The sequence below is a fragment of the Podarcis tiliguerta genome (assembly GCF_965153285.1).
Source record: "Podarcis tiliguerta genome assembly, chromosome: 12".
Lineage (NCBI taxonomy): Eukaryota > Metazoa > Chordata > Lepidosauria > Squamata > Lacertidae > Podarcis > Podarcis tiliguerta.
Window position 1 is genome coordinate 48,196,900 of NC_139545.1, and position 26,581 is coordinate 48,223,480.

General features: G+C 43.4%; 1 protein-coding gene across 6 annotated transcripts in view; it reads right to left on the reverse strand.

Moving 5' to 3' along the window:
* Nucleotides 1-26,581, reverse strand: part of DPP6 (dipeptidyl peptidase like 6) — a 486,229-nt gene that overhangs the window by 73,169 nt on the left and 386,479 nt on the right. For all 6 annotated transcript variants that reach the window (XM_083406243.1, XM_083406245.1, XM_083406242.1 and 3 more), the window contains exon 7: nucleotides 16,023-16,104. In XM_083406243.1, the coding sequence (XP_083262369.1) occupies nucleotides 16,023-16,104 (82 nt within the window). The remainder of the gene's footprint in view (nucleotides 1-16,022; nucleotides 16,105-26,581) is intronic.

The following is a 26,581-nucleotide window of genomic DNA, read 5'->3' on the forward strand; positions in this document are numbered from 1 at the left end:
AACTCCACTTCACAAGCAGTGCCGGATGTACGTATAAGCTGAACAAGCTATAGCTTAGGGCCCCACTCCCTTGGACCCCCCCAAAAAAAAAATTAAAGAAAAAAACCTGGATGTACATTTCCGAAATATAATATAAAAAACAAATAAAATAAAACCTACATACAGCAACAGTGTTTTGTGTTGCGTAGGCTCCTATGATGTAAGTAATGGCCCCGCCTGCTAGCCTGCTCCCTAAAATATCACTGGTTCGCTCATTTCTATATACAGTGGTACCTTGGTTCTCAAACTTAATCTGTTCCAGAAGTCTGTCCCAAAACCAAAGCGTTCCAAAACCAAGGCACGCTTTCCCATTGAAAGTAATTTGTTGTTGGCAAAGGACATATGGACATATAAAGGGCCCCATTATCTTCAGTAGCTTAGAGAAGAGTTTATCAAACCAAGGCCTGCAGGTCGGATACGGCCCACTGGGCTCGTTAATCTGGCCCACAAACCTTGCGGACCCTGCTGCCCGCTCGGTCAGTCCCCATGCTAAACAGGCGTGGCGCAGAAGCCCTGCCGCATGGAGACTGACTTCTGCAATGCGGCACAGCTTCTGACTGGCTGCAGGAAGCTCCTGCAGCCAATCAAAAGCTGTGGATGCATCTGGGCGGACAGTGACAGCTGTGGCTGTGGCTTCTGAAAAAGTTTGCTGACCCCTGGCTTAGGGTCTCATCAAACCTAAATCTGGCCCTGTTCACAAGCATCTTGCAAGATCAGACCAAGGCCCACCATCAGAATAATTTTTGCAGCACATCTCCAGCTGTATAAACAAGCGTCCTCTTATTAGGGTTTTAATCTTGTTTTAAGTGTATCTGTTGTCTTTGTGTCTTTAATTATATTGAGGTAGTGGTTTAAAAGGTGATTAATAAATCAATGAAAATAAAAAGATTATTGTTATAGGTATTATTTGTTATAGATTGACTACGCCTATTCTGGTCATTTACTTCTATATAAGAAGGCCTGCAGCAAAAATAAAATAAAAATAACAAAAACAGGATCTGATTAGCAATTAAGCCAGTCAGGATTCACCTGTTGGCTCACTTTTCTGTCCTCCTCTTTGACTAAATGCTGTGATTCCTAATACCAACAGTATAAATCAATGCAGTTGATTCTTGTTGCAGAAAATGTACACTCATTTTACAAATAATAAATTTGCAATACCTCTCCAATTTAAGGCTCCAGGGCTATATGCAATAAACAGGCACGTCAACATCAAAACATTTAGATTTAAGGCTGCATCATGTACGACTTTCAGTAGATGCTCAAGGTTTGGATATTGGACATCCGAAGACATAAAGTTAGGCCTCTGCCCCAATGATAAAGCTGCAGAGTTCCCCACGTCTTGCTTACAAAAGAGGCAAGAGAAGGAAATTAGATTTGCTTTTCACTCAGATTTCCTGTACTATAACAGTGTGAGCATTTCAACCAGAGAAGAGCTGGAATGATTCTCAAAGTGAAGAGAGATCCAAATTTAATTTCAGCAGCTGTTCCAGCAAGTTTGCCTAAGGCTACAAAAATTACAGTGAAATTTTTAACTTTGTTTTTACATATTTCAAATCTTTGTGGAGTTTTTTTTTTAAAAAAAGGCATTAAAAAGAGCTGTGTCCAATTGATGCTTGATGGGAGAAAATAAGCCACGGCATACATGAAATAATTTCCTCTTTCCTCTCTTTCAAACCCCATCTTCTTACCTAGATATTAAAAGTATGGTGAGGCACACAGAATAAAACCAGAGAAACAGGATAATGTAGTGTTTAGAGGGGCGGAACTGTAGCTCAGTAGTAGAGGACATCTTTTACCTGCAGAAGATGCCACAGTTAATCCCAACTACCTCCAATTAATAAGCTCAATTAGCACTTTCGGAGCCTGCTGGAGACATTCTTACTTAGACAAGTCTACCCAGATGTTTATAAAGTTTTAATTTGTTTTAGTCTATTATATAACGATTTTAACCTTACGTATGTTTTTAATTACGGTTGTAATTTTGTTTAGTAATAGATTTATCTTTTTTTGCAAACCATTTTGAGTTTTTTCTACAATCAAGTGGTATATAAATTTATTGGAATAAATAAATAAGTTTTGTTAAAAGCACTATCTAACCTAGCGCTAATACGCCCAGGAACCTCACCAAAATGCTGGAGAGGGTGCACCTCCACAGGCACATACCTCCACATGTGGTAGGAGTGCCCCAAAATCCAACTATTCTGGACAACAGCCATACGAGAAATATGTAAAATAACTGAGCAAGTATTAGACATCACCCCAGAACTGGCCCTACTAAACATCTTCCAAGACAACAATGCCCATTTACACCACAAAACGCTCATAATCCACCTACTTTCAGCAGCCAGAAACACCATAACCAGACACTGGAGAGACCTGTCAGGAGTAAGCATGGACCAATGGTACCAAATAGTATGGGAAACAGCCCTACTAGAAAAATTAACCAATAAACTCAAACTGACACGGGGACAAACAGAAGAAGATGCCTTTACCCCGTTATGGCTCCCCTTTATCACATACACAGCCCAATAAGACAATGACAAGAATCCACCAACAGCATACAAATCAATATGGCTAACCTGATCCAAAACACCCACCCACCCCACTCACACATGAAAACAAAGATCACCACAGCCAATCACAAACAACCAACCACACCCTAGGCTGATCCCAATCTCTCTCACCACCAAAGAAACACAAATGAACAGCAGAGAACCAGCACGAGCAACGCTGACACCAAACCCTACATACATTAAGCAAAATAGAAACATCGCCACCTGGCCCCCCCATCTTCCCCCCCTCCACCCCCCAATGTCTCAACAAATGAAACTGATTTGTAAAAATGTTACATGGAAAAAATACGAGAGATGTTACACATACTTCTGTAAAACAAGAAAATCTTTACATAAAAAAAAAAAAGCATCTCTGGGGGGGAAAAGCACTATCTAACCTTAAGACCTTGGAGAGCTGCTTCCCATCAGAGTGGACAATACGAGGCTGGGTGAACAAACAATCTATCCATATATAAGGGAGTTTCCTATATTCCTATATTCCTTCTTAGAGTCCTCCTAAGCCACGAAGCTCATTGGATGACCTTGGATCCACCATATCTCAGCCTACCCCATTGCACAGGGTTGTTGTGAGGATAAAAGCAGAGTGGGAAGACCATGCAAGCTACTCGGAATTTTGATCAAGGGTGAGATTAAAATAATTGTAATTATTACAATTGTTATGGCCCAGTATACCTGAAGGAGCGTCTCCACCCCCATCGTTCTGCCCGGATGCTGAGGTCCAGCGCTGAGGGCCTTCTGGCAGACTATGAGAAGCAAAGCTACAGGGAACCAGGCAGAGGGTCTTCTTGGTAGTGGCGCCCGCCCTGTGGAACGCCCTCCCACCAGATGTCAAGGAGATCAACAACTATCTGAGGTTTAGAAGACTTCTGAAGGCAGCCCTTTTTAGGGAAGTTTTAAATGACTGATGTTTTAATGTATTTTTAATCTTTTGTTGGAAGCTGCCCAGAGTGGATGGGGAAACCGAGCCAGATGGGCAGGGTATAAACAAACAAACAAACAATAAATAAATAAATAAATATAATAATAATAATAATAATAATAATAATAATAATAATAATAATAATATATTTTAAAATGGAAGTGATAATACGGCTTTGCATAACATCTGAACAAGTCCAGCATCTTGTAGGCAACCCATAAGGAAAATAAAGCAGCAATCAAGATGCCATGGGAAGCCGTAGCTGGAACATGTTTAAAAGCATTTAAACTTTTGATGTCTATCAACATAAATGGGTTTATATTCTTCAGGGTACCCATGACAAATACATTTTGAGATGTTTCATGAAATATGCTCCTAACATTTTAACTGCTTTGATCATTTTGACATCGAAAAGGGGACAGACGTATCCCAAAATAGCTTTAATTCTTGGAACTGGCCAATATATTATATGAATTACAGGCAATATAACTTTTAAGAGGCATTTGGTTCTCATTATGTTATGCATGCTGAATAATAGTCCATTACTTCCTCTATTCCCCTCTAAAGAAAGATACGTTTTATGTGAAAACCCATGTCATCACCCAATACAGATGAGTCATTCAGATGCAGGCCTTGGCTGAATGAGGTCTAATCACAGATAAGAGGATCTTGTATGGCTGGGATAAAGTTTAAAGGGTACCACTGCTCTCTCCATCAAATCCTTGGGAGTATGGAGTATGGAGCAACCCCATGCAAGGAAAAATGGGACAGCTGTGGTCCATGAAACCAGTGGTTAACATTGTCAGGGCAACATCTTAAAACATGCGTTAGAGGAGGGATTGTCCAACCACCACCCGTGCCAACCAGCATGGCCAATGTTCAGGGTTGATAGGAGTTGTAGACCAGCATGTTGCCAGCCCCCCCTGTGAGGGGGTGGTAGAAAAACCCCAGGCTGCAGCAGAGTTTCAGCAGGAAGCAGACTGTTCAGATATGTAGCATCCCGAATTTCTTTATTTCTTTACGGTAAATTAAAACAACAAAGCATAGCTAGTGTGAGCCGAGTGCTTCACACACGTCTCCTCTGCGTGAGAGCAGAAAGAACAAAGAGCGGAAGTTACAGAAGTTTACTTCCGTTCTCGTACAGGAATGTAAACATGGATATCATGTTACATCAGCAATGGGGAATGAAATTACTGACACAGCATCACCTGGATGGACCAAGGTTAAAAGGTAAAGGTAAAGGTACCCCTGCCCGTACGGGCCAGTCTTGACAGACTCTAGGGTTGTGCACCCATCTCACTCAAAAGGCCGGGGGCCAGCGCTGTCCGGAGACACTTCCGGGTCACGTGGCCAGTGTGACGAAGCTGCTCTGGCGAGCCAGAGCCACACATGGAAACGCCGTTTACCTTCCCGCTATAAAGTGGTACCTATTTATCTACTTGCACTTAAGGGTGCTTTCGAACTGCTTGGTTGGCAAGCGCTGGGACCGAACAACGGGAGCGCACCCCGCCGCGGGGATTCGAACCGCTGACCTTTTGATCGGCAAGCCCTAGGTGCTGAGGCTTTTACCCACAGCGCCACCCACTGTAGCCATCCCCAATAGGTACCTCTATTGTGGTGGTCTCCAGGAAAATAGCAGGAGAGAGAAGGGTTACTGCCCCTTCCCCAGAGCTGTGATCCCAGTCACTTTATCAGCTCCCATCACCACTAAGGCTCCGCTGAAATACAGTGGTACCTCAGGTTACAAACACTTTGGGTTACAGACTCTGGTAACTGGGAAGTACAGTGGTACCTTGGGTTACAAACGCTTCAGGTTACAGACGCTTCAGGTTACAGACGCTTCAGGTTACAGACTCTGCTAACTCAGAAATAGTACCTTGGGTTAAGAACTTTACCTCAGGATGAGAACAGAAATTGCTCGGCGGCAGCGGGAGGCCCCATTAGCTAAAGTGATACCTCAGGTTAAGAATGGTTTCAGGTTAAGAACGGCGCTCCAGAACGAATTAAGTTCATAACCAGAGGTACCACTGTAAAAACAAGCTAAAGGAGAGACTTCAGAAGAGGTAGCCGGAACTTATTTGCAATTCCTGAATCTTCAAGACAGACACAAATAAAGCCATACCTTTATGACAGAAATTATAGCCCTTGCCGTGACAAACAGCTCCAGGGAGTTACCGGATCCCTGTTGCCATGTGAGGAATTCAGTGTTAAGTCCCATTGAAATTAATCGACATGACTAGCTCAAGGGTATTAATTTAAACGAGTCTACTCTGAGTAAAAATTAGTTGACTAGAACCCTAATAAATAATAATAATAATAATAATAATAATAATAATAATAATAATAATAGATTATTTATACCCCGCCCATCTGGCTGGGTTTCCCCAGCCACTCTGGGTGGCTTCCAGCAAAACACTAAAATACAATAACCTATTAAACATTAAAAGCTTCCCTAAACACTCCCAACAAAGTGTTAGGAGTGTGTATCCATAAACACATATCAGCAAAGAGATGTGTACTACTATATCAAGAAATTTTAAATCTCATACAGCAACCTGATATAGCACAATATAATCATTGGAAGATTTGGAGGGTGGATGGCATATTCACAGAGACACATTCAGTGTCAATGCCAAAGAATGGGCATGTGCATAAGCTCTAAATGGGCTCATGCCATGAAAGGACAAAGCCTGGCAGAAGGATTTCCAGTTGGAGGAAATCAGTTTTAATACACAGCAACAGAAAGGAGATTCACGTATGTGGGTATCTGCCCTAGATGAAAGGGAGTCATTAAAGTTTGCAGTTCTAATAACACTTACATAGGAGTAAAAGCCATTCAGTTCACTGGGACTAGCAAGAAACCATGCTGAGGACCGCAGTGCAAGATACTCTATATATGTACTACACACTAATGCGAACATTTAAAATTAGATTATATCTGGAAAAGTAAAACAGAAGTCCAATTTCCCTATTATGGTGGCCATGTGCTATTCTTAAAAAAGAGATCTTCATGTCTGACTCTGCTTCTGGAAACTAGCAAATCAGGTTAGTGGAATAATTAGTTTCAAGTATTTCAAAACAGGCTCTGCAAGGTCACCATAATTGTGAAATGCTCCATAATTTGTATCAGGCAAAGCTGGTGCAGCCTGTGTCTTGTTCTGCACAATGTTTAGACAATCTTCCTTTTCAGGGTTTCCCCTATAGATTTCACATATGAAAACCAACGACATTTTCGAACGTACTAATGGCACATTTGCAGGCCTCCATCAACAGAAACTCTCAAAGCATATATGAGTGGCAAAGCAGGAAGAATACTGAATGAGAAACCTCCAGTTGCAGGAGGTCACTCAAAATATGCAGCCCCTTTCTCACATTCCTTAAGTGGTACAGTCCCATCAGAGCTACCCCACAGACCTTTCTGAAGGTGTAATTTACACAGAATCTTGCCACTGGAACCATCTAGGCCTGGACTGGAATAAAGCAAGAAATATTTCTCAGCAACACAATCTGAGGCTGGAGACCCCCTCCGCACTCCCAAAACTGAAGGCAAGCAGAAGGAGATGTTGTATGTTATCCCATTTTTGCATCTGGTAAACAGGTGCTGCATTGTATGTTATTTCAGATACCTGTTTGACCAGAAGCATCAGGGAGATATGTCCATGTCCATGCTATGTAAAGGGTAATCTTACTGAAACCACTTTGAATTATTTAAAGAATTATTGTCGGGTCTCAGCTTCTTAACTGGAGATTGAAGGGTCTGAGATTGAAACCTTAATATTTGCAGAAGAAATGCTTTGGCCCAGTGGTTTTCAACCACTGTGTCGTGGCAACCTGGGGTGCCTTGAATGATGGTGGGCAACACTGGCCTCTGTCCCTCTTTCCTTCCTTCCCTCCTCTGATGCCCTCTTGTGTCTTGGCCTCCCAAAGGCTTACATAGCTGTTTGTTGCAGCAGCCCTGGCTACAAGCTCTCCAGGTGAATGGTGCATCCGGGGCTGGCCAGGGGGTGCTTCTCAGGTCCCTGGGCGGCAGTGTGAGGAGGTCGCTCTCTTTGGGGCAGGGGGACAGCTCAGAAGCCAGGGGCGGCAGTAGTGGCTGCCCAGAGAACTTCCAAGCAGAGGGGAGAGGAAGCTGAAGGAACACTCCACAAGGGAGGGTGTTCAAAAAAGGGTGAGAGGCTGCCAGCTCTGCAGGCAAAGGGTGACACAACTGGATTCCTGAGCCCCACAGGGATGCTGCAGAAAGAATGTACAGTGGTGCCTCGCAAGACGAAAAGAATCCGTTCCGTGAGTCTCTTCGTCTAGCGGTTTTTTCGTCTTGCGAAGCAAGCCCATTAGCGGATTACCGGATTAGCGCTATTAGCGGTTTAGCGGCTATTAAAGGCTTAAGGGATCAGCGGATTAGCTGCTAAAAGGCTATTAGCAGCTTAGTGCCTTAGAAAAAGGGGGTGGGGAGCGAAAAAAACCCCCAGGAATCGCAAGACATTTTCGTCTTGCGAAGCAAGCCCATAGAGAAATTCGTCCTGTGAAGCACCTCCAAAACGGAAAACCCTTTCGTCTAGCAGGTTTTCCGTCTTGCGAGGCATTCGTCTTGCGGGGCACCACTGTAGTTGGTCAAGGGAGCCGTGGACTCAAAAGGACTGAAAACCTCTGCTTTAGCCACTAAGCTATGGCTTCTTCCTGTATGTATTAAGGCTGACATTACTTGCTGAGGATGTGTCTGCTACAGTATTCCAACCAGTTCTAACAGCTTGCCTTAATTGTGCTTACACTGTAATGTGGGTGAGTTGTGGAAAAGGTGTTTGTTTGCGAGAGTAACTCATATCCTCTTTAAAACTAGAACGCTCTCTTGTATATGATTTCAAGCTTATTCTGTGAAAATTGTAAGCCGCCAAACTCAATATATATGAAGGAGATGTGGCAAGAATAATTTTATGGTACTCTAACTCAAAAATTCCTCCTTTCGGAGCAGACACTGAAGAAAAGATGTTTCATTCTTGTACTCTCCATCTACTTTTCAGATGTCATTGTAACACTGATTGTGAGGCCTCCTTTGCATGGCTCAGTCATTTGAGCATTATAAATACATCCTAGAGCACATTTATATTTTGAAAGCGGCCCCCTGCTCCTCTCCCCAGCGAATGTACACACTCTCTTCAGAACTATAACTTGGGTTTTGCAACCAAGCAGCTGCAATAATTTAGACACTTTTAAAGAAATCGCTGCAGCTCATTTCAGCTGCCTTGCAGAACTAAAAAGAGCCTTTCAATGCGACGGAATAGAATATTGGCTGGATACAATTTTGCATCCCAGGCTTCTAAGGTAGTCATTTTAAATGATAGCTGCCTTGTTATATTACTTAAAGTATGTATCAGCAAATGTGTCCTTTATTATGAACCCTGAATTGTGCTTTTAAATTCTGCATGATGGATTATCTTGTATTCTGTAACCTAATATCACTGATGCTTATGTAGGGCACCACTGTAAATTAGATCTCTTCATGTGAAATGAAACATGCTGCTTCATTGATAATATTTTATTACATTAACGGGACATTAGAATAAGGAGAGAAGATGGCTCCGTGGTTAGCATAAATAATGAAGCCCTGGGAGTCCTGCTAGGCAACCTCTGGCGGGATGACTCAACAAGTTCAAGCCAAGGGAGAGATGAAGAACCCATAACAGCACTGCTATGAGGCCTGGTTTCAGATAATGGCTCGCTATCAAAGTCTCACCCTTTCGTTAAGCAAAACAGGATGGGAAGTTTTCTGTCCTTTTCTCACCAGGATGAGCAAGGTCAGAAATGGGCAGGAACTCTGAGGGAAAGACAGAAAATTGCTCATCTCAAATCCCCTCCTACTAAGGAGGCATTAGCCAAGAACATTATTAAAATTCCAGATTTTCCAGTAGTTGGCTACCTCTTCTAGTTCCAACAGGACAGCACTTACCTCCAAAGCTTCACTTTAAGGACAGGTATACTTTCCTCTTCACCCCTCTTTCCATTCCTAGTGTGGGTTTATGGCAAAATTGCCACGCTCACATTTCTGTAGGCCTTTTAGAACAAGTTAGGGGTTCTTTAACTCTTTAATCAAGGTGTGAATGTAGTGCAGGATTTGCTACCTGCTTAGATTGTAACTTTGTGGTCTGGAGCAGCATTTACCGGTATATATCATCAGTCTTATTTCATATAATAAACCAAGCTTTCTTTATTCCTTTGTGTGAGGGCTTCTTGTGGGCATAAGGTTAACACACAGAATCATAGAATCATAGAGTTAGAAGAGAGACCACAAGGGCCATCGAGTCCAACCCCCTGCCAAGCAGGAAACACCATCAGAGCACTCCTGACTTATGGTTGTCAAGCCTCTGCTTAAAGACCTCCAAAGAAGGAGACTCCACCACACTCCTTGGCAGCAAATTCCACTGTCGAACAGCTCTTACTGTCAGGAAGTTCTTCCTAATGTTTAGGTGGAATCTTCTTTCTTGTAGTTTGGATCCATTGCTCCGTGTCCGCTTCTCTGGAGCAGCGGAAAACAACATCCATAACAAACACACGTCATAATGCCAGCAAAATATCCTAAAGCTCTCAGCAGTGTATATATGGACATACACAAGTGCTGGCGAGTCCAGGTACACACTTGCAATGTTTTCTCCGTTTACTCGGTGATGCATTAGTGGCTGCTAGGGAGCGGAATATGAAGATCGACACCACAGTGTCTGGGTGAGAGGCTGACAAAAGCTTCTCTTGGGGGAGAATAGCATGGGCATTTTCATCAGACCACAGTGTGGGGGAAGGAAGGTTTATGTGCCCTGATTCCCCCCCCCTCCTCCATCCCAATGCTGCTATTTAAAAGTGGGCAATTTAATTATATTCATAAAACTAACACTGTGTCTAGCTTGGCGCTCAATCCATGCCAACTGACAGCCAAGTTTCCTTAGCCTTGCCTTAGGACTTGCATGAATCCAGAGTGCACCCTGGAGTGCAAACGACACTCCTGTGCAGCTGCACATTGTATGGGAAAGTTGGCGGTGATGGACGCACTACATTTGCAGCCGTGCTGAGCTTGGCTCCCTTCAGCTAGATGCAGAACTGGGTCAGCAATTATGAGCACCACTGGACAGTTCCAGGACTAAATTATGATTTATTTCTGAGAGTTCCAAATGGACCTGTAATGCTGCCTGCACCTTATTATACTGCCGGAGCCTCAATATCCCTGATTCCTAGAGATTTAAAAACAATTCTTTGGGCTCACTTGCTTTGAGCTCAGGTTAGTGAGGTGGGGTGGGAGGAAAAAGAGACTTAAAACCACATCTGTTCTCCATCTGTAATTGCAGACAAACTTGTTGAGTAAGTGATGTTATATTATTAACACATGCAATGACCACTGCATAATAAATTCATAATCTGAACCAAGAAATGAGAACTTTGTAAGAACTTTTGTAAGAACTCGGTCGTTTAGTGTGGCAGGGTGTAAACATTGGAACTCCCTGCCTATTGAGCTCAACCAGTCGGCTTCACTTTACACTTTTTGGTGCCTGCTAAAAACATTCTTGTTTAGACAAGCCTACCTTAGGTGCTTAGAAAGCTGAGGCAATTTTATTCTTTTTTAGTATATTAACTTTTGTATGTTTTAAAGTAACGTTTTGTTTTTTCTTGATTTTACTGTCTTATCTTTTTGTAACCTGCTTTGAAGTGTTTTTTTTTTTTTAACAATCAAGTGGTACATAAATTTTATGAAACAAATAAATAAAAATAAATGAACTTTGGCAGTTAACGGTACAGCTGTCAGGAAGCTTGTCTGCCATTTCTGATCTTTTCACCAAATATATGCTTCTTTAGAACATATGCTTCCTTAAAACAGGTTGGGGAGCCTGAGGCCTCCAGATGGTGCTAGACCTCAAGTTTCAGCCCCAATCAGCATGGCCAATAGTCAAGGATGATGGGAGTTGTAGTTAAGCATCTTCTGGACTGCCATAGGCTAAAGTTACCAGATTTTTTTCAGTGAATCCGGCGACACTTTTCAACTCCCTACTAAATAGATGGATTTTGTCAGGGGACTGATTTGTAAATCAGTCCCCAGGAAATGGGGATGTCTGGTAACCTTATCATAGGCTGCCCGCCCTAGCACAGAGTCTGAAAACTATCATTTTAGGTGTTATGCAAAATTCTAGGCTCCTCACATCTTCCTCAAGCTAAGAGTAGCCATAATGAGATTCCTCCTTTGCCCTGACAGACTCCCCTTTCCCAATTGCTTAATGGATTATTTCTCTTGAGACTATCCCTTTGACGTCTCCTCCAAATGAACAGATAGGTATGGCTATTAATGATTATGATATTCTCCATTCCTGACTTCCTGCTCGCCTCCTACAAGTCACCTAAACCAGCCTAATGACACATAGCAGACTGCAGCTTAATTTTGACTCAGATGTCACCGCAAATGAAAAGAGATGAGAGAATTGAATTGTGGAAAGTTAATGGTGCGGGCTCTGTGGAAACCCGGCTCAAAAACAAACACACCCGCCAGGTTTATGTTCATGCACAAATCGAAAGAGCGGGCTGGATTGAAATCGGCAACCAAAGAGCCTTTCATGAGGCTCTTCCCCACTTCCAAATACTGCCCTGTACAACTTCCTCAGACTCATTGAAACCCACAGGCCTGAGTTCAAGTCAGTGAAAAATATAATGAATGAGAAGTGTCAGAAGTGCCGCTGCCGCCTTGCGGTCCAGACGTAAGAGTCCGTGCCTCTAGCAATTCAGTGGTAGAACACATGCTTTGTGTGTAGATGGTGCCGCGAGCAATCCCATAAATTCTCACTTTAAAGGACAGCAGCATCATGGAAGAGATATCCGTCCCTGTCTTTGGAATGCTGATGCCCATAAAAAGAAGAGGCAGGGGTTAGATGCACCTGGGGCGAAGGCAGCTGTTGTGACTCGGTTGAGAACGCAGCTCTTTAGCCCTTAGCAGGTGTTCATTCAGCAACTATTAGGGATGACCAAATCTGTCATTGTTGGTAACTCTCAGTTTCTCATTCCTCTAATCTTAAGTTCAGTTGTCTACATTTCCACAGAAGTTTTCAATCGGTTTTTTAAATAAAAGTCCTCATGAAAATGCACAAACATTTTAGAGCAGGGTTTCCCAAACCTGGGTCTCCAGCTGTTTTTTGGACTAAACTCCCTTTGTCCCTAGCTAACAGGACCAATGGTCAAGGATGATGGGAACTGTAGTTCCAAAATGGCTAGAGACCCAAGTTGGGAAACCCTGTTTTAGAACTAATTTCTCCAATGTACATGTGTTCTGTATGCAATTTTGCCCAATATACACAGTTTTTGCATAGCAAAATATCTCGATAGAACACAATTTTGTATATTGTTTTTCTAACATTATACAGTGGTACCTCGGGTTAAGTACTTAATTCGTTCCAGAGGTCTGTTCTTAACCTGAAACTGTTCTTAACCTGAAGCACCACTTTAGCTAATGGGGCCTCCTGCTGCCGCCGCGCCGCCGGAGCACGATTTCTGTTCTCATCCTGAAGCAAAGTTCTTAACCTGAAGCAGTATTTCTGGGTTAGCGGAGTTTGTAACCTGAAGCGTATGTAACCTGAGGTACCACTGTACATTGTACATTGTTATGCAAACTACACATTGCCTGGGTGGAGAAATATACCGCACATTTTTAGAAGTGTGAATGTCAATTGTTGTCACACTCTCCTTCCGCCTTCTCCACATTGCTTGACTTGAGAGCTGAACTGCAAAATAAGTGCAAATTTCAAAGGATGACTGTGTTTCAATTTGTGTATTGTTTTGGAAAAAGATGAATTTGGTAGGTTCACCTTTATATGCAAACTTAATTGAATCCCTACCATGCCTAATTAGGGATTTATCTATGAGAAGATCAGTTACAGGGAATAAACTTTCCTGGAAGTAGACTTGTTCACAATTACCAATGGTACAATATGTGAGCATGATCACAGAATCATAGAAGAGTTGGAAGGGACCCTGAGAGTTATCTAGTCCAGCCTCCAGGAATCTCAAAAGGTGGTACCCTATCCAATCTGAAACCATACCATACCCTGCTTAGCTTTGCAAATGTGCTAGCAGTTTTATTGCTGCACCACTTGGATGGTTTGCTTGTGTGCAATATGGAGCCACGAGTGAGCACTGGCTGTGTTACAGGGTACATTCTCAAAAGGCCTGGACAATGAGTAATATCTCAGAATCTTCTATAACACCCACCGTTTCCAAGGCAGGCAAGGAAAGACTGAAAATTTTCACTGAACGCAAACTATTTGTATGTCAGCGCCTTAAGTAAACACTGGCAGCACCTACTGCTTTCACAGCAATCAGTAAGGACAGAAAGGGATACATGCAGGATTGGTTGATGAGCTGTCTACATCCATGGTGTATCATTCTATTGCCTGCCCTAAGCACCAAATTGGAAACTGAGGCTTATTCCTCCGCAAAGCAGGTACTGTGCAGAATAAAAGGAGAACACTCTCCCCACAGAGCTTATTGCAGCTTATAGTCTGCACAGTTGTTTCCATCTTAACTGCTGGTGGAGGAGGGACCCAGATAGGACTTCCTGCATGCCCAACTAATGCACAAGACTGAAAACAGAAATGCACATAATTTAATCACCCAGTCTCAACTGCAGAAGAAGAAGAAGAGGAGTTTGGATTTGATATCCCGCTTTATCACTACCCTAAGGAGTCTCAAAGCGGCTAACATTCTCCTTTCCCTTCCTCCCCCACAACAAACACTCTGTGAGGTGAGTGGGGCTGAGAGACTTCAAAGAAGTGTGACTGGCCCAAGGTCACCCAGCAGTTGCATGTGGAGGAGCGGAGACGCGAACCCAGTTCCCCAGATTACGAGACTACCGCTCTTAACCACTACACCACACTGGCGCACTGCAGATGCACTCCGTTTGTAGAAAGCAAAAACAAACCAATTAAAGAACTGAATAATAGTAGTAAATCATTTTCTCCCTCCTAACTCCTTCAAGAGCTCCCGAAGGCAGTCTCTGGTTATTGCAGGAGTGCTTTATTTTATGCACAGCTGCATCATGTGACACGGTGTTAATCCACTGATCACAAAGAGCAAAAGGAAACCGACAAGAGCTGTGGGGAAACTCAATGCACAAGACTGGAGGCATTGCAGAGCATCCTCAAAGGATCAGACTGAGCCATCAGCATTTCCTTCTCTCTCTCTCTCTCCTCCCCATCCTTGCCTCCTGTGCAAGACAAAGACTTCCCCACCCCATGGTTCTATCAGTGGTGAAACTGCTTGCTTGGTCTGCAGGAAGAGGGCCTGTTTCAAAATTATTCAAGGCACGTAAAAAGATGAGGAAGCCGTGCTACTCCACAAGAAAGCCCCTGAAATTCGGAGTTGTGCAATACCTACTTTGGGGAAAGGAACATAGTTCAGAGGGAGGGCATCTGCTTCACATCCAGAAGGACCCAAATTCAGTTCCCAGCATCTCCAGGTATGGCTGGGAGAGAAGCCAGCCTGAAACCCTGGCACATGGGTAGGCAAACTAAGGCCTGGGGGCTGGATCCGGCCCAATCACCTTCTAAATCCGGCCCGTGGATGGTCCAGGAATCAGCGTGTTTTTACATGAGTAGAATGTGTCCTTTTATTTAAAATGCATCTCTGGGTTATTTGTGGGGCATAGGAATTTGTTCATCCCCTCCAAAAAAATATAGACCAGCCCCCCACAAGGTCTGAGGGACAGTAGACCAGCCCCCTGCTGAAAAAGTTTGCTGACACCTGTGCCTGGAGAGCCACTGCCAGTCAGTGCAGACAATATTGAGCTAGGTGGAGGGAAGGTCTGCCTCAGTCTGAAGCAGGTTCCTTTTATTAGAACCAACCACAAACGGCACGAAATAGTGAGCAACAGTGAACTAAAAACCTTGCTCACTTTCCTGACATTTTGGTTGCCCCTTATTAAGGTATTGTCCAGCTGTGGACTCTGGAATGCATAGAAATAGTATGTGCTTTCATTTGTTTACTGTAATGCAAAAGGCTCCTATTGCTATGTCCTTTTCATTATCCCTGAACCTCCAGTTTCAGGAGCACTCTACCTCTGAATACTCGTTACTAGAGGACAAACAACAGGGAAGGCTCTTGCCTTCGTTGCCTTATTTGTTGGGCTTCCCAGAAGCATCTAGCTGGCTGCTGCTGGGACTAGGCAGACCTCTGATTTTATCTAGCGGAGCAATTTTTATATGCGTGCATTATTTTTAATCACGTAAATGCTCTTGCAGCCCAAAAGGTGTGTTTGCCACCCCGTTCTTGATAATCTTCACAAACAGCTCCATGACTTCCATTTTACAACTGGAGAAGCAGAGCCAGGTTTGCCCTAATCCACATCTCAGTGCTGCTTCTCATTTTACATGATGTACTGTGTGCAGATACCCGACTTCCTGCTTGACAGCTGCAGTTCACACTGGTACAAATGAATTTGTAACGAAACAGCCACTTGCAAAAGGTTTCCTTACCAGCTGTTGGCCTTTGGGTCCCCATCCTGCATATTGAAGCTTTGTATTGCTAACTTCGGGAGGATACAAATTTTGAGGTTCCCTGTAGATAAAAAGGAAAGAAAAGGGAGAAGTAAGAATTTCAGCTGCATTAATATCTGGGATCAAATTTTACAAGAGCCAGTATCCAAAACATTGCTTTACGGTTTATCTCCGAGAGGTTGTGTGTGTCCAAAGAGCCCTTTTGACCACCCCACTTTTAGCAGCGGACAACCCCTTCCCTGCATTTATCGCCACAAACTTGGAAACACTTTTCCTTCTGGCTTCCATGATGTTTACAAAGCAGCAAGGTGTGTTGTGTTAGGAGTAGGGATGGGAGGGTGTGTCAGTTTTGGTTCTCTCGATTGCACATTATTCCAGTCATAGATTCAGTTCTACACATTTGTGCAGTAATTTGTGATATCCCCCCCCCCAAAAAAAAATTCTCATGAAAAAAAATCCAGCGTTTTAGTGTGAATTTCTTGTCTAACCCCCTGCAATGCAGGAATATGCAGCTATCCCATACGGGAATCAAACCTGCAACTTTGGCATTATCAACACCACGCTGTAACCAACTGAGCTATCCATGTGTCAGGCATAATGTTTTTGCACAGAAAGGGCAAACTATGCTGTTTCAAAGAGGCTTGCAGATGATACGGATGGGACAGTGAAATTATATGCATGCCTACGAGAAGGGAGTCCCACTGTGTTCAATGAGGTTTAGCCCCAGGTACGTGGATACCAGTCTTAAGTCTGCCATGGTTCGTCTGTCGCATGTAGCAACAGCTTTGTGTTAGCGCAGTCACTTGGGTGGCAGGTTGGGCGAGACAGAGGTGAAACCATATGCCACTCTCTTCCTGTACATTTAGCCCATTTTCTCAGTATGTCAACTCGGTTGAAAGGGATAAAACAGAGATAGTAAGTAATGCACCGTGACAGCCCACTCTGTAGCAACTGATGCTAGCAATCTCAAGCCATGTGTTCACCCCCTAAACGGTGTTAATGTAGAACAAGCTGTGATTATAACTGTGCTTAGGAGAAGGGAAGGAACACACACACACACACACACACACACACACACACACCTCTATCCAAGGTTGCTAATTTTTATTGCTGCTGGCAACACATACAAATTCAGGCAAGATTTTCCTACCAAGAAGGTGAAGCAATGGGGGGAATTTAAGGCACAAAAACAGGGACAGTAAAATTATACCCTGCTTCTACTTCATTGTCCCTTTTTAAGAGGCTGCTCTCATTTGAACCAGTCACTTCATCCACAGAGGGGAAAATTAAGGCTTTATTCCTGGAAAAACTTCCAGTGTGCATTACAACTGCACTAGATGCTCATATTGCTAACTCTATTGCAAGCAAGTGGGAGGTTTCCCTGTAATCAGCAAAGGACTGCACACAACACCAGGTTATCAATTAAATTAAAAACTATTCTAACATATCTAAATGAAGATCGTGCTGTGCAGAGAGAATGAAATAGTTGTGTCGGAAAAAGTTGCCTTGTAGACATGAAAGAGAGTTAGATCCACTTCCCTTAGGTACCCACACAGACCTCATGAATTCACAAATTCCGAGCACAGACTTCCTTCTACATTTCCATGCTTTAGTCAGCATAAAGCTTGCAAATATGCAGCTCTCCATATATTTTCATTAAAATTGGCTATGAAATATCTACCTAGCATCATGAGGGACACCCACATTTGTTCTGGATCTGTTTAGAATCAGCTACCATAGAAGGAATTGTTCATCCTCTCAAACACATTTGAGAAAATTATGTGTAGAAATACGACACATATTCTGCTGACTTTTGAAGCTGTGAGCTTTTTATGGTTCTGTACCTTCAAAGCCAACTTGGATTGGACAGAGGACACCATCAGACAGACAGCTGTCCTTTGACTGTCTTTCAAGAAAAGAGGACTGTAAAGTAGGACACATGGTAGTGACCCTAGTAGAGGGCAGAAAACAACAACAACCCGCCCCAGAATCTTCAACAGGCTTTCTGAACATGTGACCTTCTCTTGCCTAATAAAAATATTTGGGCAAGCGTTTTCCCTCTTGCTCAGAAAATGTTACGTTACACCTCCTATCCCCCATTTGCTGCCATTTTCCAAATCAACAGATTGTACACTTTACTTAAGGCTTGTAACTAAAGCTTCAGGGAACGAATGTAGCATCAAGAAGCCATAGTCCCAATTATAAGCAATCATCCAGAGCACATAACAGACAGGCCCTGTCGGTTCCATTCACTGCATCATCTTTCAGGAGAGTGAGATTGTATTACTAGGAGAATCTGAAGCACAAACCTGCTTTGATAACGGATAAGGGGTAACATAACACAGATGAATGAAGGCTCCCCCCTTTTGTAACTGCCATATACAAGCTCTGCTGCTTTTAAGAGCTTTGTTTCCCTCCCTCTCTCCCCCGTCACTCTCTGTTATCTATTTTTAAAGATGAGAAGTAATTCTAGCTATTGATCTACCTTCTGGTTAATTTTCTGATGCCTGTGGATGAAGCAAGTCTGCAAAACATTTCTGGCTTGCTTCCAAAATCTACAGTGACTTTGCAAACAACAATAGATGAGGGAGAAATATAATATTGCAGCATTCAGGTGAATAATACATTGCCAAGCGATGCCTGGCTCAGCATCACTGCAGGTAACAATGGTTTATTGGTCTCATTTTTTTTAACTGGAGCGATTCCTTTTCAATTTATGATTAGACAAGCTGGAAAGGCTAGAGGCAGAAAAAAGTTTTCAACAGAGTTGAAAGTTCATAGGAGAAGAACTATTGTTACTCTTGATGTACACAGCAATTCATTGTGCCTCTGGTCAACCTCAGTAAGGGAATCTTATGTTTCAAGAATTAGAAAAACCTGCAGAAACAATGTGACCAGGCTGATGTTAGGGTAAGCCTGTGCAACAATGAACATTTTTCTTTATTGTACCAATTTCAACACCTGGAAAATTACTATTCTTTCTTAATGCAAGGTTAGGGAACCTATGGCCATGCTGACTGGGACTGATGGGAGTTGCAAAGTCCAACTGCACCTGCAAAACCATAGGTTCCCTGTCCCTGGGCTAATGAGATACCATCTACAATGATTTCTAATCCTGCTTCTTCTTCTTCCATTCAATAAGGCTTGAGTCTAAGCCTTTAGCCATGAATTAACTTAAGAGATCTGAGTTACTGTCAAATCCCAGCTCCTTCCTCAGGGCAGCTTCCCCTTGTGCTGCTCTTTCAAAATACCTATTCATCTGACTCAGAGGTTGAACTGAACTCAGAGTCAACAATCCTTGCCGAGAACAGGGCTTGTTCTAAGTCATGGAAGTCATGAAATGGATTGTCATGTATCGTGGAGGAGTCTCTCCAACCTTGCTCTGCCCTCCAGCCATTGTTGGGGTCTACAACTCTCATCATCCCTGACCACTTGGCCATACTGGCTGGGGCTGATGAGAGCTGGAGAACAGAATGTGGAGGCTACCACTTGCTGAACCTTCTGTCTCTTCTCTTGGTTCTGACCTTAGTATTCTCTAAGAATTAAATTTAACTCAATAAACATTCTTCTATTCTTCTATTGTTTCTCTGAGTCTTCCCTTGTGGTAGAACACAGGCACATCAACAAGCATTTGGAAGGTGGACTTGAAATGCCACTGTATCATGGAACGCAGATCCAGGTTTCCAACAATCTCATTCATTTTTCTCTCGTGTTCCAGATCATTTATTATTTTCAGTATTTAACTACTCAGCCAGGGTTCAGTTAATTAATTTGCCTTCCATTCACTTCATTTCTGCCATGATATTTTGAGTATAATTACTCTTGTCACTGTGCAAAAGGTGTGAGCTTCACATATAATCTTCACCCAGAAGATGTGCTGACTTCTCTATGGAAGTCAGCATGCATGAAGATCAGTCAAGGGTTTATTTACATTCTTTCTTAATTTTTGCAAGTGATATCAATTAACAGGGAAGGCAAGAGTTACGGTGTTCTGTTTGAGATAACAAGCTGTTAAAGTGGTTAAGTATATTGCTGTTTAATGGCTGATAAGAGCTAATGGTTAGGAGGCAGTTGGAAACATCTTTGTCATTGAATTAGGGTGATCATTGCTTCCTTCTGCAAAACAAACAAAAAATAAAATCAACCCTGCTGTGACTGGGGATCCCTCTGCTCATTCTGCTGGACCTCTGCCTCAAAATCCTGCCCTCTCAGCAATCCTTGTCATGGACTGTCCAGGAAGAGAGCATTGCTGGCTGGCACGCTATACAGGAGCACCCAACACTCTAATGTGCTGTTGCAGTCCTGAGGCACCACGAAGATGACCAAGGCTGCAATCTTAAACTTATTCGTTTGAGAGGAAGTCTCACTGAATGCATATATGCCTTACGTCTGAGCAAATGTGCTTAGAATTGGGTTTCCTCAAGTCTACGCACTGATTTGATGAATGGTTTATCAGGTGCATGACGAGGACAGCAAAGTATATGGATGCATACGTAACATTTTGCAAAATTAAAATTTAAAGATGAACAACTAGAGCCAGAGCCGCACACGGAAACGCTGTTTACCTTCCCGCTAGTAAGCGGTCCCTATTTATCTACTTGCACCTGGGAGTGCTTTCGAACTGCTAGGTTGGCAGGCGCTGGGACCGAACAACAGAAGCGCACCCCGCCGCGGGGATTCGAACCGCCGACCTTTCGATCGGCAAGCCCTAGGCGCTGAGGCTTTAACCCACAGCGCCACCCGTGTCCCTCAGCTGTTGGGTGTAGTGAAGGGTTAACCTTCTATGCCTCGAGCCTGAAGGGACGGGCTTACAAGGGAAGTAAGCCAGGACGTGATGCAAACAGCTTGGAATGCTGTGAGCTGAGTGGAAATCAAAAGCACTTTGTTTTAAGACGCTGCAAGCAGAGAGAGAAGATGCAGCTTAACACGGATGGCTGTTGGAGATTGTAAATACACTATTTGTTTCCAATAAAGAGATATTAGGATAGAAGAAACGTTTGGGACTGAATTACTGCTCTTTCGACACATGACCGCTGTGCAACTTTGCTAATTGCTAATTGCTTTATGACCTGCAGAGGCTCGCAGGGGGAAGCGTGCTGGACGCCGAACAATAAAGCAATAAAACTATCCAAGATTAGGCAATATGGGTTGGTTCAGTTCCCCCACTGTCCTGCAAAGAATATGTCAAATATGCCAAACCATTAATTCCTTGTGCATCCAACTGCCCTTCATCAGAAGTTGGAAGGTATGGAACATGGAGTCTCTTCCCTATGCACTTGGAGTTGTTTATTGCCTGGTTTAACTCACAGATGACTGCCTCTGCTTTGCAGTCTCTCAACTGCATTGGAAGTGGGGCTGAAATGAAATGTCCCTATATAATGGCCAAAAAAGAGGGCAGTATAGAAACAAATTAATGTTAGTGGCAGGCTGGTGAGTGTTGAGAAAAACATAAGCTTCCAGAATGCACCAAGACACTTTGACAGAAAGAAAAGGCCTTGTTAAAAAAATACATGATTTGTTTACTTCAACACTTGCAAATGAGGAAAGGAGAAAAATGACAGGATGAGAAGCACTTCCCAGCAGACACGCAGAAGAACAAGGAGAAAGAAAAAACACAGGAACTGTAGAGCTTACCTGAACGGATAATCAAAAAACCCCACACTCTCTGAAACTGTGTCTCAGAGAATGAATGGCATTCTGAATTCTAATAGAGGGTTTTATAACTGGGAGAAAATCTCCCAGACAGGATGATATGCCCCCTGTATGACTTGAACTTTGATACAAAATGTGCAATTATTTGTGGCGCTGTGGGTTAAACCACAGAGCCTAGGACTTGCAGATCAGAAGGTCGGCACTTTGAATCCCTGTGACGGGGTGAGCTCCCGTTGCTCGGTCCCTGCTCCTGCCAACCTAGCAGTTCAAAAGCACATCAAAGTGCAAGTAGATAAATAGGTTCCACTCCAGCGGAAAGGTAAACAGCGTTTCTGCTCTGCTCTGGTTCGCCAGAAGCGGCTTAGTCATGCTGGCCACATGACCCGGAAGCTGTACGCCGGCTCCCACGGCCAATAAAGCGAGATGAGCACTGCAACCCCAGAGTCAGTCACGACTGGACCTAATGGTCAGGGGTCCCTTTACCTTTACCTTAAAAAAAGGTAATATTCCCTATGTGTTTGTTTAGGCAAGACATGGGTTCCTAAGAATGTAAGGAGAGCCCTGCTGCCTCAGCCCAAAGGCCCATGTAACCCAGCATCCTGTTCTCGCAATGTCCAACAGGAAACCCACAAGCAACACCTGAGCACAGTAGTGCTCTTTCCTGGTTCCTTTTTGGACAGAGATGACTTGGCCACGGTTCTTAAAGCAGCTGCATTGACTCCCCGTTTGTTTCCAGGTCCAATTCAAGGTGCTCATGTTAGTGTTTAAAGCCCTAGTTGACTTAGGTCCCAAATATGTGAAAGATCTCCTCCTTTCCTACAGACCCTACCAGATGTTAAGAGCAGCACTTGGTAGTTCTCCCAACCCCAGAAATTTGGGGGGTGGGATAACAGGAATGGGCGTTCCCTGTGGCAACCCTTAAGTTTTGGAATTCCCTCCGCACCGAGTTGTGTCTAGCTCAGGCTTTCTCAGCCTCAGCCCTCCAGATATTTTTGGCCTACAACTCCCATGATCCTTAGCTAGCAGGACCAATGGTCAGGGATGATGGCAATTGTAGTCTCAAAACATCTGGAGGGCTGAGGTTGAGGAAGCCTGGTCTAGCTTCTTCATTTTCTGCTTTCCATGAATGCACCTCTTAACAACAATAACTACTTGATGAAGATAATGAAACAAGCCAGTGTCAGTCACAGAATAGCTGCAGTGGAAGAACAGTCTTCCAGAGGTAAAAGAGAATTTTAGACCACAGCAATGTTTTCATAATGCAAGTTCACCCAGGATCATAGAGGGTGCTTGTAGCCATTTTTGCTTCTTTCATGATGGTACTGATGCATCGGTCAAGGTGTCCTCAAACAGTATGCTGCCTGGTGTCCTAAAGCATGTACAAGCTTGCTATGTAACTTGCAAGGCTCAGATCACAGGAGGAGCCAGTGTTTGTCCACTGGGGATACTACGCTGGCAGACTTCTATTCCTTGAAAAATTCTGGAAGCAATTTAAAAATCTGGCAAGGGCTGGTGAACAATAGGGAGTTACAGTAATCCAGTCTGGATGACACAGAATCATTGATCAGGGCTGCAAGTTTTGCAGCGTAGATAATTTTGGCATCCCAAAAATGTTCTGTAGAAAGAGATAAGATTCCCTTTCCTATAAGAGATGGTGGCATCATATTCCTCATTTGGCTTCTCTAATTCAGCTCCTGACTCAGCTGCTATAAGCTATGCCTTATCCACCAAAGGGAAGGCAAGAAGCTGAAAGCAACCGAATGATAAAACGAACCACTTAGAAGGAAAGAGCTCTAAGAGGCATTAAATATTGTACAGATTTTGCAGGCCACTTGGTTTTCTGGGCTTCATAGCCACATGCCAAGAAGGATCACTGTTATATCCAGCAGCATGTTCTAGCATTCAATTGCTGCAGGAATAACTGGCAATCCAGATGTTTAAACATGGGTGGGGTGTGGGTTGCCTATTGAGTTCAGATGGGTTTTGTCAACAATGCCTGATTTGTGAGATACAGATGAATTTTGGCCGCTACTGGGAGGAAGTGAACTCTCTGACACTTTTGTGTTTTGTGGAACACAAAAGATATGCAGACCAAACTGCTATAAAAGGATTGCGTTGCAAAGAACTATTGGCAATCCACTTCTGCACAAACCTTAACTAGCATGGAGCTGGAGATTCCGAATCTAAGCTTTACTACTTTGAATTTAATTGTCCAGAAGCATAGCAGCAAATCAAACATTCAAAAGGCAGCAAAGAAAATGCATCGCTGGGTAACTCCAATAGGGCACAGCCAGATGAACGTAAAAAGATGTGTTATTTTTTGTGCAAGACTGAAGGTGGAAGAGGCTGAGTCTGCACCATATTCCTTGATCTGGCACTGTTTGCGCTCCAGTTTCTTTCTTTCTAGTACTGAAGATTGCGCCTCATTAAATAAATGATGGCTCTGCATAATTAGCCTGGAGTGCCTCTTCCTAATTATTCTTACCTTCCTTCTTCATTAACAGAGTAATTTAAAAAGGAAAGAAAAGATTGGGTTGAAACGGTGCATAGAAAACTGTCTTCTACAGAGATAGATCATTGGTCCATCTAGTAACAGTGTGCTCCGACACTGGCCGGCAGCAGCTCTTCAGAGTTTCAGAAAAGGAGACTATCCCAGATGTTCCTGGAATTGAGTAAAGCTGGAAGCTTTTGTATGTGAAGAACATAAGTGCATTATTTGTTTCTTAACTCATCTTTGTATTATTATTCTGTCACCCACATTTAGTTGTTGTTGCTGGCATCCATCTGTCTCCGGAGACAATGGAGGAATGCGCCTTTAGGGGGGAAGTCCAAGCACTGGAGAGTTACAGTGCCTGCTGTGGCTGTAGAGACCGATATGGGAGAGACATGTTTTGTTGCAGCTGGGGCACATTTAGCAATGCTCTGATAGAAATACATTGTCTGGAGGCCCCGTATAATTCTGTCCTTTCGGCTCTGCAGAAATATAATGGATTCGGCAACGAATGAAAGCAAAGAAGTCCGATAGACTTCGTGTCTACTGTGGGCTTTCTGTGCACCTCTAATTCATCACATTATATAGATCACTTGTTAAATATAAAACCACGGCAAAGGAAGCGAAGGTGCCTGACAACTTTCCTAAATCTTCCAGGCTCCATTTGCACTCTGGATACATCTGCAGCCACCTCTCTGGTTTGCCTCGCCTGCTTCTGTCATCTGGAGTTCTCTGCTTTGTATGGAATTCATTACATCATACTTATTGATTACTCTGGTGCCTTTATTCTGCATTATGGAGTTGCGTTACTATTGTTAAACTGGCTGTTTTGCCCCATTTATTATTGAATGCTGTTGCCTCCCCTAAGACTACTGAAGTTGAGGGGTATTCATCACAGAAACCATAGGAGCCAACTTTGGGGTCCCTTTGGCCCCTCCAATAAAATATTTGAGGGGTCTGCCCCCCAAAGCTGATGGGCATTGCTATTCAAATGATATGGGTGAGCCCCGGCATACAACTGATTATGTGGGGTAGGGCTTACCTGCCCCCTCAATATTTTATTTGGCATCCCTGACAAAAACAATGAATGCTGATTTGATTGCAAAGATCCAAAGACCTGTCACTGCAGAAATTGGAGCAGGCTAGTTATCTGTTGCTCAAGAGAGCAAGACTAGAACCATTTATAGGGAAGTACAAACTGAGCTAGACTATAAAGAAGGCTGATCGCCGAAGAATTGATGCTTTTGAATTATGGTGTTGGAGGAGACTCTTGAGAGTCCCGTGGACTGCAAGAAGATCAAGCCTATCCATTTTTAAGGAAATCAGCCCTGAGTGCTCACTGGAAGGACAGATTGTGAAGCTGAGGCTCCACTACTTTGGCCACCTCATGAGAAGAGAAGACTCCCTGGAAAAGACCCTGATGTTGGGAAAGATTGAGGGCACAAGGAGAAGGGGACGATGGAGGACAAGATGGTTGGGCAATGTTCTCGAAGCTACCAGCATGAGTTTGACCAAACTGCGGGAGGCAGTGGAAGACAGGAGTGCCTGGCGTGCTCTGGTCCATGTGGTCATGAAGAGTCAGACACGACTAAACGACTAAACAACAACAACAACAAACTGCTGATTGCATGGGAAGTGATGAGCTTTCTTCGGCAGGCACCATGGACAGGGGTTCGATTGGAGGACCTCTAAGGTCCCTTTGAACTCTATGATTTTATGGTAACAATGATCATGCTTGTTGTTGTTGTTGTTGTTGCTTCTGCTGCTGCTGTACTCATGTGGCACAGAGTAACCACTCCACCAAAAAAGAATGTATTGAAAGGGAGGCTGGTTTTCATCCGGTTATGTGCCAGAGTCTGTTAATTTGCACTGAGTCACTTGGCCTTCAAGATGCTTGCAAGAGGCTGGATGGGAAATGGGGAAGTGATCAGGGCTTTCTATCCTCTTCAGTAGCATTTTACAATGCCAGCAGAAGAACACTATGATAACCTGCCACGCTAAAAGAAAATGAACCACAGGATTCTGCACAACACCATTATGATGGAGTAAAGCTGAATGTGTTTTGTAATGCTCTCATTGGAAAGACTGTTTGCATATGAAATAATACATATAAAAGAAATAATAATAATAATAAATGATGTGCAGTCTGTTGTGCAGTCAAACAGAGAGCTACACAAGGATTCTTGTCCTAAAATTTAGATTCTCCATAACTCAGAAGCATAGCACAGGGCAGCACAACTGGAATCTGGCGTTAAGAAGAACACCACATTAACCATTTTGTGTGAATTGCTTTGTAGAGCAGCAAGACAACAGCCCAAGTTACAGAAATAACAGAACCCACTAGATGGCAGCCTAGTGCAGCATGAACTTGATCCATAATATTATGGACTGAAGG